The sequence below is a fragment of the Sorex fumeus genome, unplaced genomic scaffold, assembly GCF_029834395.1.
Source record: "Sorex fumeus unplaced genomic scaffold, SorFum_2.1 ptg000078l, whole genome shotgun sequence".
Taxonomy (NCBI): Eukaryota; Metazoa; Chordata; class Mammalia; order Eulipotyphla; family Soricidae; genus Sorex; species Sorex fumeus.
In genome coordinates, this window is record NW_026606135.1 from 9,182,706 (window position 1) to 9,201,145 (window position 18,440).

Here is an 18,440-nt window from a genome sequence, read left to right on the forward strand (position 1 = left end):
GTTCTGAGATGTAACAGAAAATAGGTTTAAAATCATTAGTAATGTAAAGTGCAAGTGAAGATTTATGCATTTGTAGAATTATGCTTATTTGTATATTTGCTCTGAATATTTGTTGTTTGTTGTATTTTAGGAGTGTAAAGCTGTTACCCTAGCTGTGCAGCCACGTTTACTTGATATCCTTTCAGAACATTTGTACTATGACGAAATTGCTGTTCCATTCACACGAATGCAGAATGAGTGTAAACAGCTTATTTCATCATTAGCTGATGCACATATTGAAGTTGGTAATAGAGTAAACAACAGTGTTTTTACAATCGATCAAGCTAATGACCTGGTGAGTAAAGAAGTAACTTTTAATATAAATAATTTAAAATAATTAATATTAATGGGATATGAAATACAAATTAGAATTGTTTTCATTAAAGTACTCATTTATAAATTTTCATATTTACAATACAAGTTTTCAAATCTGTGACTTGGTATAATCTGTGATCCTTACTCTTAGAATGGTTATTTCATGTATTGACTTTTCTTGAAATATGAAAATGGGAAGACACCATTTTTGTTTTTGTTTTTACCTCCTACAGTTTGAGAAACATCTCAGTGCACCTTTATTAGAAGTTGTTAAATTATTTTTGTCATTTCTTAGTCTTAAGACTGGCAGACTATATTTTAAACAAAAAGCAAAAAAACTTGTTCCTTTATGTTCCTGATTTTTTCTCATCCCTGTTCCTAACATAAAATAAAAATATTCAGACATAAAAGGTAAGAAGGGCCTGGAGATGTGGCTCAGTTGTACAGTGTATGTATCACATGTGTGAGACCCTGGGTTTGATCCCTGATACTACAAATAAAAGGAGAGAAAAGGTAAAAGAATTGTATTGAGTACTCACACCAACTAGATTCTAATTTACAAGTGATTTTATCAAGTTTATATGCAGACTGTCTCACCTCTACTGGCCTTCTTATTGGTGTATTTTAGGTCTTATTTTATTAAGGTACTTGAATAGTTTTTGTTTGGGGCTAGAGAAATTAGTATGGTGGGTGCTTGCTTTTCTTGCAGCTGCACAGGTTCAATCCTTGACACCATATATAGTCTGTCAAAGCCCCTCTTCGAGTGATCACTGAGCAGAGCCAGGAGTAAGCCCTAAGTACAGCCAGATATGGCCCAAAAAACAAAGGAAAAGGAAAAAATAGTATCTGAAGCTCTGCATATTTTCACTGAGCTAATGGTTGAAAAAGAAAGATCTTAATAAAGTTTGTTTATTGGGCTGGAGAGATAGAACAGCGGTATGCTTAACCTTGTATGCAGCCAACCTGATTTCAGTTCCCTGTACCACATATTACATATTATCTCCTGAGCCCTCCAGAGTAATTTTCGAGTGCAGAGCCAAAGGAGTAAGCCCTGAGCATGACCCACCCAGTATGACTACCCTCTCACTCATTTCCTCCCCGAAAAAGAAAAGTTTTTTGTTTTTCTTTCCAAAAAAGAAAGTTTGTCTGTTGGTATATTTCAAATACTTAAGTTCACTTCAATATGTGATATCAATAAAATTCAATTATTTAGTTTTGCCCCTTTCTGAGGTAGTTTTTTTTTGTAGTGAAGTGCACAGATTTTAAATAGACCATAACTTTTTTTTTTTTTTTTTTTTTTTGCTTTTTGGGTCACACCCCACGATGCACAGGGTTTACTCCTGGCGGTGCTGGGGGGGACCATGTGGGATGCTGGGGCTCGAACCCGGGTCAGCCACGTGCAAGGCAAATGCCCTACCTGCTAGCCCCTAGACCATAACTTTTAAGGCATGTAACTTTGAAACTCAGGACCTTTTCAAGGTACTGTCAAGTAGAACTGGGGAGAGAGCTTAAAGGACTGACTGCATGCTTTGCATCCGGGAGCCCCAGGTGTAATTGCCAACAGAGTTGGAGTAGCACTTCCTCCAACTCCAGCACTACATAAAGAATAGCTGGCTGTGCCCTTCTCTGCCCTTTCTCCAAAAGATACAGCCAGTAGCATCACCATTTCCTAGTCAATCCCTGGTTCTCCACATCCTTAAGTAACCATTGTTATTTTTCCCCTTCTCTGTATAACAATTTTAACCTTTTCTAGAACTTCTTATCAATGGAATCATATTTATATATATAAACTGGTGTTTGGTGTAAAAATTTTTTTCCCACACTGATTTTGAAATTCTATGTTGTCATATGTACCAGTTCATTCTTTTTTATAGCTGATGTTTATACCAGTGTACAGCTATGAGCTATTTTTGGTTTTGAGCTGGTATGAACAACACTGCTGTAAACAATCTTGTATGACTTCTTTTGGAGACTTACACTTTGATTTCTCTTGGATAAACACACAAATGTCAGATTAATAATTTATAGGCTAGATGATTGTTTCATTTATAAAAACTTGGAGATTGTTTTCTGACGAACTTTATCCTTTTGCCTTCTAACCACTGATACATGAGAGTTTTGGTTGCTCCATATCATCAACATTTGTGTAGCCACTCCTTTTAATTCTAGTCATATTGGTTGTATGGTGTCATTGTAGGGTATGTTGTTTTATTTTGTGCGGTGAGGGCAGGGATCCTTTAGCAATGCTTGAGGGGACTTTTGCGCCACTGCCAGCAGATTGTTTTAGGCTCTGAAATGATATGTTTGGCCATGTATCTCTAAGAACCCAACTCAGGGCTTTGTGCATGCTAAACTTAACTAACGCCTTTCGAACTATTTCCCATCATTATGGTTTTAATTTTCATTTCCTTGATAATATGTTCAACATTTTTCATTTTTATTTATTTTGCTTTTTGGGCCATACCCACCTCTATGCTCAGGGGTTACTTCTGGCTCTGAACTCAGGAATCACTTCTGGCGGTGCTTGGAGGACCATATGGGATGCCAGGGATTGAACCCGGGTTGGCCGCATGCCAAACACAAGCCCTACCCTCTATACTATCACTCTGGCCCCTCGAAATTTTTTCAAATATTTTCCTGATCATTTGTAGTTTTTCTTTTCTGAAATGTCTCTTCAAATCTTTTGTCTATATTAAGTTTGTCTTTATTATTAAGTTATAGGGGCTCTTCATATATCCTGGATCTAATTCTTTGTCAGATGTTTACTTAGAAATACTTTTTTCCTAATGTGTGACTTCCCATTTCATTTTTTTTAATAGTGTCTTTGGATTAAACAACCCTTTTAGTTATCAGTGAATTCTGACTTAATCAGTTTTCTTTTATGGTTACTGTATTCCAAAATACTTTTTTAAAACGAGCAGTGGTAATCATATATATTTTCTTCCAAGACTTTGTATTTTAGCTATTGTTTACATTTTTATTAATGTACTGAGGTAATGTTTATGTGTATGTGAAATGAAGATTTAGTGTTTTTTTCAAAATTTATTGAAAAGAACTTTTTTGGGGGGGAAAGGCCGAAGTGCTATTGCTCTGTTCCAGGAGTGATCCTTGAGTGCAGAGCCAGGAGTAACCCCTGAGCATCACCGGGTGTGACCCCAAAAGCCATAGACTATTTTCCCATTTGATTACTTTGGTACCTTTGTCAAAAATCAGTTGATTGGTCCAGAGAGATAGTACAGTGGGTAGGGCGCTTGCACATAGCCAACCTGGATTCAATCCCCAGCACCCCATACTCATATGGTTCTCCAAGCCCCACCAGGAGTGATCCCTGAGCTCAGAGCCAGGAGTAAACGTTATACACTGCCGGGTGTGAACCTAAAACAAAATAAACTTTAGCTATACTATAAGTGGGTCTGCTTCTGGGTTCTCTTTGTTCAAACTCTTTGTCTTTTGTCTGCCAGTTCCAGTATCATAATTGTAGCTTTTTGTACTCAGTAAATTCTAGAGGTTAGTTGTAGTATAAATGATTTCTTATTGTACTGGATTATAAAAGTAGAAACTGAACCATTTACATATCTTGATCTTGTTTAAACAGAAATCGGTACTTGTTACCCTTTTTCTAACTACTAATACAGTGGTTTGGTCTTGCTGTTCTTATTTGTGAGAGAAAGCTACAATTGCTATTTTCAGAGCACTTTATAAGTTTATATTTCTGATTTGGTGGGGAGACATACCTGATGATATTCAGAGGCTACTTCTTGATCTCTGTTTATGGGTCACTTATGACAGTGGTCTGTCTGTTGCTGGGGTTTAAATTTGCGCTTCTAACATGTGAAGCATCTTTTCAGCCCTCTGAGCTATCTGTCACCATATTTTCCTGATTTTTAAAAATAATTTTTATATCTCTTCCCCCTTTTCTTGTCTATCTAGGATGAAATTTCATAGTTTATTTATGGTATGGGTTTATTTCCTACTATTTTGGGCAGCAATTCTTGTAAAAACTCTCAGTGGCCTCTTCCCGAATTTTATTCATCACTCTTACTGGGCTGGAGCGGATAGCACAGCGGTAGGGCGTTTGTCTTGCACGCAACCAACATGGCCGACCCGAGTTCGATTCCTCCGCCGCTCTCGGAGAGCCCGGCAAGCTACCGAGAGTATTCGATATGCCAGACACAGTAACAACAAAGTCTCCAATGGAGACGTTACTGGGCCTGCTCGAGCAAATCGATGATCAACGGGAGGGCCTTTACTTACTGTCCAGTGAAACTACTATTTTGTTAACTTCATTAATTTAATAGCTTTGCCCTGGGATATCAGAATCTCTGGAAGAAAATATTGAGAAAGGGCACTTTTAAAAGTTGGCTTGTCTGATCATTGTTGCTGGAGCGATAGCAAAGTGGGTAGGGTGTTTGCCTTGCACGCGGCTGACCCGGGTTCAATTTCCAGCATCCCATATGGTCCCCTGAGTACCGCCAGGAGTAATTTCTGAGTGTAGACCCAGGAGTAACCCCTGTGCAACACCTGGTGTGACCCAAAAATAAAAATTAAAAAAAAAAAGTTGGCTTGTCTGAGAACTACTATCCTTGGTATTTTTCTTTTTTTTCCCCCCAACATCAGTAACTTTTTTAAGAGGGGAGAAGATGATCCACCTTTTCCCTCTCTCCCTCCCTCGGCCATCCAGATGAAAGGGTATCAGGTTAAGGCACTCTGTGTTATGTCCTGCAGCCTGAAAGTCCTTTGTACTTTTCATTGAATTCATATTTTTCTCTTACCTACCAAATTGGCTGGAGCGATAGTACAGCGGATAGGGCGTTCGCCTTGCGTGCAGCCAACATGGCCGACCCGAGTTCGATTCCTCCACCCCTCTCGGAGAGCCCGGCAAGCTACCGAGAGTATCTCGCCCACACGGCAAAGTCTGGCAAGCTACCTGTGACGTATTCGATATGCCAAACACAGTAATAAGTCTCACAGTGTTACTGGGTCCACTCCAGCAAATCGATGAACAACAGGAGAACAGTGACAGTGACCTACCAAATATAGACATTTCACCAGGGTTTTGTTTTAGTTTTAAATCTGTTTTTGGGCCATTCCTGGCAATTACTCTTGGCTCTGTACTCAGAATTTACTCCTGGCTGTGCTTTGGGGACCATATAGGATGCCAGGAATCAAGCCCTGTTAGGTTGGCAGTATGCAAGGCAAACACCCTAACCATTGTAATATTGCTCTGACCTAGTGTTTTTGTTTTTGTTTTCTAAATATTTTATCATTTTCATAATTTTGTTCTTAACAATATGTTTGCTTCCCTGCCCAACCTTCCTCCCTCTTTCCCTCCCTCCTTCCTTTCTTCCCCATTTTTTGTGTGTTCTTCTGTTAGGCATTTTTGCTTGGCTATCTTCACTGTCACTTCAGACTTAAATACAACCAACATCTAGGAGGGAGACAAAGGCAGTGGAAGCAAAGAGTAGGAGAACTGGTCCTTTGTAGGAAGCTGTGTATTGGGGACAGGAAGAAAAATAAGATAGGTCCGTGAAGGGATCATTATGACAATGATAGAGGGAAGTGATCACTCTGGACCAGGGTGTTGAAAGGAGGTAAAGTGACTTGCATAATACCCTGTCAGTAACAGTAGAGTAAACCACAGTGCCTAAAAGGGAAACAAAAAAAGGAGGGAAAAAGGAAAATAGTGCCTGCCAAGAGAGAGGCTGGGGTGTGGGAGGAAAACTAGAGACATTGGTGGAGGGAAGTAGACACTAGTGAAGGGATTGGTGTTGGAACATTGTACACCTGAACTCAGTCATGAATAACTTTATAACTCTATAATTCAAGGTGATTAAGTTAAAGCAATTTTTTTTTTGAGAAACTAACAAAGGGAGAATTATTTTGAGGTTGCTGGGGTTGGCAAATGTAGGTCATCATAGCATGTAAAGCCATATGGTCTACCACTAAACCATACCGTAATCTTTAGAATTTATTAATTTTTTAAAAAATTATTTTTGAGGGCTGTGGTGATAGCACAGCAGGTAGGGCATTTACCTTGCACGCAGCTGACTCAGTTTCAATACCCAGCATTCCATATGGTCCTTCGAGCACCGCCAGGAGTAATTCCTGAGTGCATGAGCCAGGAATAACCCCTGTGCAGCACCGGGTGTGACCCAGAAAGAAAAAAATCAATAAATAAAACAAAGAACACTGTCGTCCCGTTGTTCATCGATTTGCTCGAGCCGACCCAGTAACGTCTTCATTTTGAGACTTGCTACTGTGTTTGGCATATTGAATACGTCACGGGTAGCTTGCCAGGCTTTGCCGTGCGGGCAAGATACTCTTGGTAGCTTGCCAGGCTCTCCGAGAGGGGTGGAGGAATCGAACCCGGCTCAGCTGGGCTGGCTGCGCACAAGGCAAACGCCCTACCCGCTGTGCTATTGCTCTAGCCCAAATAAATAATAAAAAAAAAAAGATATTTTTGGTGGAGGTTGGGGGGTCCCCAAGTGGTGCTCAGAGCCTCTCCTAGGTGCTCATGGCTGCATGTAGAACTGGAGGCCCTCAAGGTGTTCCTAGTGGTCACCAACTGGGCCAGCAATTCAGTGGCAAGGACAGAAAGTTGCTGCTTTAAATCCTCTATGGGGTTACAAACTGGTTCAGTCAATACCATATGGGCCCCAGAAGCACGGCTGCATGCAGAACTGGAAGCCCCCAAGTACCTTCAAGGTGTCCCGGGTGGTCATCAACTGGGCCAGCAGTTCAGTGGCAAGGACACAAGTTGCTTTGCTTCAAGGACTCTAAATTGTTGGAGACCCCCAGGGACACCTTGAAGGTATTGGGGTCCTCCAATTCTTCATGCAGCCTTGCTTCTGGGGCTGTATGAAACTGGTTGAACTAGTTTGTAACCCCTGTACTACCTTCCCAGCCCTAGAATTTATTTTTAACAGAAAAAAAAGAAAAATGTTCTTAATTTAGAGACTAGAGGGATGTTTCAGTGGGATTATCACATGTTTTGCATGCAGAAGGCGCAAGTTGGATCTTGACCCTACATGGTCCCTGAAGCACCAATTAAAAGAAAAGTGCCCTTTTTAAGTCTATAATCATAAATCTTGTCAACATTTTCTTTCAAAAACTCTTAGTGTTTGTCGTTTGTTTCCATTGCCAAAATCCAGTTTAAGACTTTAGTATTTTATAACGATGTTCTGATTCATCTATTATGCTTTAGGCATTCACATTATTTTTCAAATTTCCTTCAATAATTGGTGTAGGGGGCTAGAGTGATAGCACAGTGGGTAGGGCGTTTGCCTTGCACGCGGCTGACCCGGGTTCAATTCCCAGCATCCCATATGGTCCCCTGAGCACTGCCAGGAGTAATTCCTGAGTGCAGAGCCAGGAGTAACCCCTGAGCATCTCTGGGTGAGGCCCAAAATGCAAAAAAAAAAAAAAAAAATGGTGTTCCCCTTGTACAAATCTACCCCACTCATTCACTTACTGTGATTGCTCATTCTCACATCTGAGCTCCTGTTAATTTTTTCAGCAATTTGCTGATTTAAATCCTCTATGGGGTTACAAACTGGTTCAGTCAATACCATATGGGCCCCAGAAGCACGGCTGCATGCAGAACTGGAGGCCCCCAAGTACCTTCAAGGTGTCCCTGGTGGTCTTCAGTCATCTTGAGTCTTCTTCCATCTGTACCCTGTGGTTAAGCCCTAATAAACTTTTTTCAGTTCTTTGGACATCACCCTACTCCACTCCACTCCCTACTTCAAGATGTCTGTTTACAAAGCTATACCTGCAACCCCTGAATTATGTGTTCTTTAAAAGGAAGAGGAATCGAACCCAGGTCGGCCACGTGCAAGGCTAATGCCCTACCTAGTGTGCTATTGCTCCAGTGAAATAAAACAGTAAAAGAAAAAAAAATACTGCATCAACTGATAGACCTTTGAACAATTTGCTGCTGTTCTTTTGGTTTACACTAGGTTGCAAAAGGAAAAAAATCCCAGGGCTTTCTGTCTCTGTGGCAGCCAGATTGAATTGGGGTAAACATATTTAAAACATGAAATAGCATGAGATCGTGTTTCCTTTATGTTGAACATGGACAACAAGAACATCTCAATTTAGAATCTTTGATATTTTATAATTTTAGAATTGTAAAATAAGGTCTTAATTTGTGCATTTATTTTCATCCTAACAAGCCGACATTATTTTCTTCTCTGTAGGGTAATGATTATTGCCAACTAAAAATACTTTTTTTTCTTTTCTGGGCCGCACCTTTTGGTGCACAGGAGTTACTCCTAGTTCTGAACTCAGGAATTACTCCTCATGGTTCCAAGGAACCATATGGGATTCTAGGGATCAAACTCAGGTTGGCAAATGCACTACCCTTTGTACTGTTGCTCCTGCTCCCCCGCACTTTTTGAATTAAAAGATCAGTGTTAATAGATTTTTCTGATCAGTATTAATTAGATTTATTTATGGAGACTGACAGTTAACCTTCCAAACAGAAAGTCTATTTGTTTTTTTATATAGTTAAGGGGTTGGAGCAATAGCATAGCGGGTAGGGCGTTCGCCTTACACGCGGCCAACATGGCCAACCCGAGTTCGATTCCTCCGCCCCTCTCGGAGAGCCCGGCAAGCTACCGAGAGTATTCGATATGCCAGACACAGTAACAACAAAGTCTCCAATGGAGACGTTACTGGGCCCGCTCGAGCAAATATAGTCACACAGTCTTTAGACGGTAACTGAAAAAACGTGTCCATACAAAAAACTTGTACATACTTGATTATAGTAGCATTGTTAGCATTGTTTATTATAGCTAAAAGGTGGAAATAGGGTTATAGGACTGGAGTTATAGTTCAGTGGGAAGGGCATTTGCCTTGTATGCAGCTGACCAGGGTTTGCTTCCCAGCACCACATAGGATCCCCTGAGCACTGCCAGGAATGATCTGAGTGCAGAGACAGGATTATGCCCAGATTATTATCTTTTAAATGTATCAAGTTTGAAAGAAAACAATACCCACCTAGGGGGTTGGAGTGATAGCACAGCGGGTACTCGGCCAACACGGGTTCGATTCCCAGCATCTCATATGGTCCCCCAAGCACCGCCAGGAGTAATTCCTGAGCATCGTCGGGTGTGGCCCAAAAAGAAAAAAAAAAGAGGGGGGCTTGGGGTTCTCATATGCTACAACATCAATATACTGTCCATGAAAGCATGTTAAATTAAGGAAACCAGTCACAGAATACTACCTGTTTGTATTAATCTACTCGTATGAAATATCTAGATAGATAAATTTATAAAGATAATAATAGATAAGTGGTTGTGAAGGATTGGGAGGAAATGCAGAATGACTTAACAGATATGAGTTTTATTGGAGGTGATGAGAATATTATAACATTGAGATTGTTGTGCAAATTTGTGAATATACAAGTTGAATTTCCTTAAAATGGATGTAGCACTGTAGCACTGTCCTCCCGTTGTTCATCAATTTGCTCGAGCGGGCACCAGTAACATCTCTGTTGTGAGACTTGTTACTGTTTTTGGCATATCGAGTATGCACAGGGAGCTTGCCAGACTCTGCTGTGTGGACAGGATACTCGGCAACTTGCAGGGCTCTCCCAAGAGGGACAGAGGAATCAAACTCAGGTTAGCCGTGTGCAAGGCAAATGCCCTACCTGCTGTGCTATTGCTCCAGCCCGAAAAAAAATGGATGTAGTATGTAGTATATGAACAATATCACTCAGTGATATTGTTTCAGATGTTGTACCTAAGAATCTTCTATTGGGGGGGGGGTTTGTTGTTTTGGGATTGCACCTAGCAGTGGTCAGAATCTAATCCTGACTCTGCACTTAGGAATCATTTCCAGTAAACTTTTCAAACCATATGGGATGTGGGGGGGATCTAAACTGGGCTGGCAGCATGAAAGGCAAGCACCCTACCCTCTGTACCATCTCTCTCTTCCACCCCCACCCCAGACCTTTTCATTGTTTTGGGGCCACACCCAGCATGCTCAGGACTTACTCCTGACTTTGTGCTCAGGGATCACTCCTGGTAAGCTTGGGGGACCATATGGAATACCAGGGATCTAACCTGGGTTGGTCTCATGTAAATCAAGAGCCTTACCCACTATACTATCTCTTTGACCACTTGTAGCTTTAAGCAGCTCTTGGTAATTAAAGAATTAATGAAAAAACAAAAACAGGTAACAGGAAGATAGAGGTTATCTTAGCAACAGCTACCCTAAATATTTTCTAGGCCTAGGGATATAACTTACATGGCAGAGCATGTGCATAGCATTGAAACTCAGAGTTTGATCCTCAGTACCATGCAGCCTCAGCACCATAGTACTTCCAGATGCTGCCTGCCATGTGTTACCCCTCCTAAGAAACATACAGGGATTAAACACTTGACTTGTATCCCGTAACCCTCAGTTCAATAGCCAGTCCTACGTATGGTCCTCAAACTGCCAGTTGTGATCCCCCAAAAAAGGAAAGAAATAGGATAAGAATAAGGTGTGCACCTTGTGTTCAGCTACCTCAGCTGATCCCTGGCAGCATGTGCCCTCCTGGGACGTCACTGGGCATAGCCTTGGAAGCCCCTGAACACTTCCAGGGTGAGCCATGTAATCCCTAGCAGTACACTTCTGGGTCCTAACTTCCTCCAGCTCAAGAATTGCCATCTGGGAGCCCACCACCTTTAAGAAAAGGAAATAAAAATATCCCTAAAAGCGAGAGTATTTGATATGCCAAACACAGTAACAACAAAAATTTACATTTTTAAATAAAGTTTATATTTGTTTATGGCTTTCTTATATCACCAAAGTGCTAGGTGGGTATTGTTTTCTTTCAAACTTGATACATTTAAAAGATAATTTTGTCCTTCTACAAGAATGCCTTTTTTTTTTTTAATGGTGGCCACACTTGTCACTACTAGGGCCTCAGTCAAGTGTCAGAGATTGAACTCAGAACTTCACACATTCTACCTTTTGGGCCACATCCCTAGCCATATCCTTCCCTTTGAATTTATCTCTCTTAAAGAATACAATGCTAAGGTTAAACTAAGTCACATGAAATGTTTTCTGCATCTCTGAAAGTTAAGGTAATGCTAGATATTTTTAATCTTAAATTTAAAAAGAAAGCTAATTGTCCTTTATGGAGTTTACAGATAGGGTTGATGTGATTAATGATTTTTAATTTCTTTCTTTTAATAGGTCACTACTGTTTTTAATGAAGTCACATCATCTTTCAATTTAAATCCTCAAGTGTTACAGCAGTTAGATAGTAAACGACAACAGGTCCAGATGACAGTTACAGAGACCAACCAGGAGTGGCAAGTGTTACAGTTGAGAGTTCATACTTTTGCTGCATGTGCAGTTGTGAGCTTGCAGCAACTTCCAGAGAAATTAAATCCTATCATAAAACCATTAATGGAAACAATTAAAAAAGAAGATAATACACTGGTGCAAAACTATGCCGCTCAGTGCATAGCGAAACTACTTCAGCAGTGCACAACAAGGACACCTTGCCCCAATTCAAAAATTATCAAAAACCTCTGTAGCTCTCTTTGTGTCGACCCCTATCTAACTCCCTGCGTTACATGTCCAGTACCAACACAAAGTGGCCAGGAAAATTCTAAAGGTATCTGTCTAAATCTTTATTTGGGGGACCATAAAGATATAACCATTTAAGTTTGTTTTCATTTCTGTCTGGGTATAATTAAGCATAAATCTAAATTATGTTACCATTGTTTCCTTAATCAGAGAGACCTTTACTCTCTTTGCTTATCAAATAACAATCCTCTCAACTTAAATAGAAGAGCCAATATAAGGTGAATGAAATCTGTGAGACAGGTGTTCACCCTTCAGGATGCTTTCAAGACCTTTTAAGTTATTAAAAGATTTACTGTTAATTGAGCAAGAAAACATAATTGTATCAAATGTTATTGAATGGAAGCTTCTTGCCATAAAATTCTGGTTTCTACAATTTAGTGCATATTTTATTCAATAAGCAACATTTATCACTTTACCAAAAAGTGTTGAACCAGAAGATGAGTAATAGTACAGCGGGTAGGGCAGTTGCCTTGCATGTGGCCTACCAGGTTCAATCTCCAGTATCCCATGTGGTCCCCCAAGTACCGCCTGCAGTAATTCCTGAGTGCAGAGCCAGTTGTGGCTCAAAAACTAAAACAAAATAAAACCCACAAATGTTGAACCAACTTTTCTGTTTTTGTCTGGAGAACTTATATAAAAAATAAAAACTGCTCTCTCATGAGATGGCTCAATGGGCTGGAGTACGGGCTTTGTGGGAGCTAGGTTCAAACTCTAACACTGTAATAGTCCCTGCAAGCAATGTCTGGTATGGCCCAAACCCACCCTCACCTCCATCATATTATTGGTATTTATATACTAGTCTCAAGTGTTCTGTGTGATAGTTTAGGATAGTTTTCTATGTGATATTTACTAATAAGATTTTTGAAAAACATTCAAAATGTAATAATTTTCACAATGTAAGTCTTGAGAAAAAAGGTAAGAGAACTGGAGGTGTGTGGTTTTTTTAGTTTTTTTTTTTTTTCTTTTTGGGTCACACCCAGCGATGCTCAGGGGTTACTCCTGGCTCATGCACTCAGGAATTGCTCCTGGCGGTGCTCGGGGGACCATATGGGATGCTGGGAATCGAACCTGTGTTGGCCATGTTGGCTGCGTGCAAGGCAAACGCCCTACCCACTGTGCTATCGCTCCAGCCCCAGAACTGGAGGTATTTTAACATCCTAAAATGTAGTAGCCTGATTTCCCCACTGTCCTACTATGTGAGGTAGTACTGTTTTGTAGTGGTCAGAGAATGTTTCTTCATAGTAACTGGACATTTTTTAAAAGAGAGAGCTGCTTGTAGTATTTTTCTTTCCTTTTATTTCCTTGACACAGTGTTTTTTTTTTAACATATGATTCTTCTTGTTAACATATAACCAAAATAATTTTGTCAAATCAAACAATCACTATGATTTTGTCAAATTATATTTGAAAAAATGTCACAAACTTCACCATTTTGTTACCATTTCATTGCCTGAAGAATGTCATTGACTATAAATAAAAAAAAGCTTAAAAGTTATAGTTTAAAACCTGATGTATTTGTTTTGAAGAAGGAAGGATTTGGTCATTGGTGTTATGCTTTAAAGATTATTTCACTTCTTTTTTTTATTAGGCTCTAACTCCGAAAAAGATGGAATGCACCATACAGTCACCAAACACAGAGGTATAATTACACTCTATAGGCATCAGAAAGCTGCTTTCGCTATTACAAGTAGACGAGGTCCTACCCCCAAAGCTGTAAAAGCTCAAATAGCAGATCTTCCTGCAGGAAGTAGTGGAAATATCCTTGTTGAACTTGATGAGGTAAATAGAATTTTCATTTTAATATTTTTATCTTGTAAAATGGTCTTAACAGCTTCCAGAATTGCATTTTTATATTTTTAAGTAAAAGAAATGTATTAATAACCTTTTGGAGTTCTCCAGCAAAAAAATTTTTAAGAAACAGCAACTGCTTTGAATTTCTTGAGTCACTGTCACTATCCTCCCGTTGTTCATCGATTTGCTCTAGCGGGCCCAGTAATGTCTCCATTGTGATAATTGTTACTATGTTTGACATATCGAATATGTCATGGGGAGCTTGCCAGGCTTTGCCATGCGGACAAGATACTTTGGTAGCTTGCCGGGCTGTCCGAGAGGGACGGAGGAATCAAACTCGGGTTGGCCATGTAGGCTGCATGCAAGGCAAACGCCCTACCGTTGTGCTTTTGCTCCATTTGATTAACCCCTCCAAATCAGTGGTTACACAGATATTAAATAACAGTGAAAGATAACTTCTGTTAGTCCTATTAAAGTCAGGAGTTCCTACTGACACTAGAATTATGTATTAAATGTCATCCACCTGACTTTAGTTACCCTGGGATTTATTAAATATGTTTGTTAGATTCTGCTCTATTTATCTTTATATAGTCTGTTGATTATTGTTGATATCTTTCTCCCTGGTTTTGTCCTTAACATATTATTTGTATATAGGAGATCTGTTTGGGCTTTCTGTTTTGTCTAATTATTCCATGGTACATTCTTTAAAGACAAACAAAAAGTGTTCTTTTTTAAAATAAAATAAAAATAAAATAAAATATGTTTTAAAATAAAAATAAAATATGTTACCACATTATTAGCAACAAAAAAAATAATACTGTTTGCGATCAACCCTAAAAGATGGTTTTATTTTATTTTTGTAAAATAGAAATCTGTTACTTAAAATTACAACTCAAAAGAAAATCTAGCTCCATTCTTTCTTCCCTTCCCTTTCCCTCTCCTGTCTCTTCCGTATAGGGACATTGCAGTGCCAGGGATTGAACCAGGGCTCCTTCATCTCCCCAGCCCTGTCTGTATTTCCTTGAAAGTCTTCCATGAATGAAGGCTTTTTCATTAACTATAATTTATAATACATCATATTGGAGCTGGAGCGATAGCACAGCGGTAAGGCGTTTGCCTTGCACGCAGCCAACATGGCCGACCCGAGTTCGATTCCTCCGCCGCTCTCGGAGAGCCCGGCAAGCTACCGAGAGTATCTCGCCCGCACGGCAGAGCCTGGCAAGCTCCCCGTGACGTATTCGATATGCCAAACACAGTAACAACAAAGTCTCCAATGGAGACATTACTGGGCCCGCTCGAGCAAATCGATGATCAACAGGAGGACTTTTACCTTTATAATTTATAATAATTTTTAATAAGTGTTGTGTAAGGAATTATAGTGGGTAGAGAACTTTCCTTGCAATTGGTCTGATCTGGTTTCCTTCCATCCCTAGCACTACATATGGTCCCCTGATCCCCGCCAGTAATGATCTGAGTGCAGAACCAGGAGTAAGCCCTCAACACAGCTGAGTGTGGATAATAAGGGTCAGAAAGAATGGATCAAAATTTGCATTGCATGTTGCGAATCCCAGTTTGATCCCTGGCACTGTATATGGTCTCCTGAGTATAGAGCACATAGCACACCAAGTTCTGATCCAGAAAACACACACCATCACACCATCACACCAAGCATAAATACATATGGTCATGATGACTCTCCAAGCACTGCTTGGGAAAACATTTAATTATAAAGGAAGTAATTATAGGGCCTGGAATGATAGTACAGTGCATAGAGCATTTGCCTTGCATGTGGCCCACCAGGCTTTTATCCCTTGTATCCCATATGTTCCCCCAAGCACCACCAGAAGGAATTCCTGAATGCAGAGCCAAGAGTAACCCCTGCGCATTACTGGGTGTAACCCCAAAATCCGCCCCCTTTCTGCCCCCCCCAAAAACCCTCAAAAGAAAGAAAGTATAATATTTCATCTAAGATTTTTTTTAATCTTATAGCTAGACACATGCTCTTATTCTCTCCCATAAGTGTATATTAATAAGAGTAGATTATTTTTATTGTTTTTTTTGCACCTGAGCAATAACACAGCAGGTAGGGCGTTTGCCTTGCATGTGGCTGACTTGGATTCGATTCCTCCGCCCCTCTCAGAGAGCTCGGCAAGCTACCGAGAATATCCTGCGCCCATGGCAGAGCCTGGCAAGCTACCCGTGGTATTCAATATGCCAAAAACAGCAGTAACAAGTCTCACAGTGGAGATGTTACTGGTGTCTGCTCGAGCAAATTGATGAACAACAGGAGGACAGTACTGCAGTTTTAATGTTTGTTTTTCATACTTGATAGTGTTTAATTCCTGTAAGTACTCTTGGGTCGTTCCCTCTAGTCCTCCAAAACTATGCAGTGCTGGCTTTTAAGCCCAAGGCTTCTACATACAGAGCATGTGCCTTTTAAGACCTTTAAGCCATCTCTCTGACCACAAGAGTAGATAGTTTTTATCTCCTTTAGCTTCAGGGTATTTTTTTGAAGGGGGATGGAAAACAGTGTTACTTAGGATCTTTATAAATAGAAACACCTACTCTTACCTCTAGCCCCTCCCCCCCATACATATGTATAATTTTTTTATATTCTAGTTTTCTTTTTGTTTTTTGGACCACACATAGTGATTCTCAGTACTATTCCTGGCTCTGCACTTTGGTTAACACTGCTTGTACTTTTGTCAAGCACCACTGACAGTGCTGTAGGACGGACTGTATGGGGTGCTGATGAAATCAGGGTGGCAGAATGTAATCTTAACCTTTGTACTTTCTCTCTGGCCTGCCATAAAAACAAAGTAATTATGTGAAAAATCTATTTTGGGGTTTTATATCCATTTAAACCTAATTGCACTGTAGCACTGTCCTTCTGTTGTTCATCAATTTGCTCGAGCAGGCCCAGTAATGTCTCTGTTGTGAGGCTTGTTGTTACTGTGTCTGGGATATCGAATACATCACGGGGAGCTTGCCAGACTTTGCCATGTGGGTGAGATACTCTTGGTATCCTGCCGGGCTCTTGAAGAGGGGAGGAGGAAACGAACTCGGGTCAGCTGGGTCGGCCGCGTGCAAAGCAAACGCCCTACCCACTGTGCTTTTGCTCTTGAAAATAATTTATAGTTGTGATAAATATACCCAATAATTGGCTGATAGTAACTCCGAGTGCTTGGATAGTGACTTTAAAGTCTCTTAATAAACTTTCAAATGCATTGTACTTTTTTTTTTCTCTGAAATTGTGTTTTTAATTATCAATTGAAAATTAGGCCCAGAAGCCCTATCTGGTACAACGGAGAGGAGCTGAGTTTGCCTTGACTACTATAGTGAAACATTTTGGTGGTGAAATGGCAGTGAAGTTGCCACATCTTTGGGATGCTATGGTTGGACCATTAAGAAATACAATCGACATAAATAATTTTGGTGTGTATATACTTTTCTTAGTTGGGTTTTTAACACATTTCAGTGTATATTTATTACATACATTCTTATAAAAATACCTACACCTATTTTTCCCAAATCGGGTGGTAAATTTTTAAAATTAAATGTTAAAAAGGAATACTTATTTGGGGACCAGGGATATAATTTAGTGCTTTATATGCCTGAGACCTTTAATTTTTCTCATGTCATTTTGTTCTTGGCTTTTACATTTTCTTATTACATATTTAGAATGATTTGGAATAGATTGCTAGCTACTGTGAATACTTGACACTTAGGGTAAGGCATTCAGTTTTACATAAAAATGAAAAACAGTTTCTCCCATGGTGGCTGGGGTGATGCTAAAACCTATGGACTTTAGATTTTGAAAAATTATTTGCACAATAATATGCACTTAAAACTATTTGTTTTAATAGATGGAAAGTCCCTCCTTGAAAAGGGTGATGGCCCTGCCCAAGAATTAGTGAATTCTCTCCAAGTTTTTGAAATAGCAGCAGCTTCGATGGATTCTGAACTTCATCCTTTGGTAACTAATGCAAATGTAGTTTTCAACAGGTGATCTTATTAAAAGTCTTAAGGTTTGGAAAATGTCACATAACTTTGTCTTTCCTAGAAATTGCATATACTGATAGAACAACTTAGGTGGGTTCTAAGGCAGAAGTTGTTGCATGAATGAGGAAAAAAACCTGAAAACTTAGAATGCAGGGCAGAAGGGACGAAGCTCTGATGAAATATGGAAGCCAGGTATAAACATGAAAGAAAGCTGTAGCCCTATTCATCTGTACCAGTGACTTCCTAACTTTTTTCATTTACCCTCCCCCACTTTTCAGGAAAAAAGAATCACAGTGCCCTTCTTCAAATCTGCTTTAAGGAAACAGAGTACATCCTAGTTGCACCCAAGGCTACTACCACCACCCACCATGATTCTTACATATTCCCACACCACCCCATCCCTCAAGACAGGGTATCACTCGCTTTGGGAAACACTAGTTCTTTAGTATCTTAATTATGTAGCTGCAAGGAAGGAGATAGTAAAGCCTCTAAATGTAAAAATAAAATACTGCCTAAGATGCAATTAGTTTCTGGCAAAGATAGAATGTTGGTTTATTATTATTATTATTATTATTATTATTATTATTATTATTCTCCTTTGGAGAACCTGGCAGGCTACCAAAAGTATCCTGCCCACACGGCAGAGTCTGGCAAACTTCCCGTGTCATATTCAATATGCCAAATACGAGTAACAATGATGGGTCTCA

General features: G+C 39.9%; 1 protein-coding gene and 1 non-coding gene across 2 annotated transcripts in view; both read left to right on the forward strand.

Annotated features, from left to right (window-relative positions):
* The window catches only part of BTAF1 (B-TFIID TATA-box binding protein associated factor 1), a 101,536-nt gene that overhangs the window by 51,940 nt on the left and 31,156 nt on the right, over positions 1 to 18,440 (forward strand). The window contains exons 19-23 of the mRNA XM_056130461.1: positions 131 to 334; positions 11,542 to 11,968; positions 13,529 to 13,719; positions 17,013 to 17,166; positions 17,598 to 17,707. Of these exons, the coding sequence (XP_055986436.1) occupies positions 131 to 334; positions 11,542 to 11,968; positions 13,529 to 13,719; positions 17,013 to 17,166; positions 17,598 to 17,707 (1,086 nt within the window). The remainder of the gene's footprint in view (positions 1 to 130; positions 335 to 11,541; positions 11,969 to 13,528; positions 13,720 to 17,012; positions 17,167 to 17,597; positions 17,708 to 18,440) is intronic.
* Positions 8,256 to 8,382, forward strand: LOC130038703 (small nucleolar RNA SNORA31). The gene has a single exon (XR_008794767.1). It is a non-coding gene; the product is annotated as a small nucleolar RNA SNORA31 (small nucleolar RNA).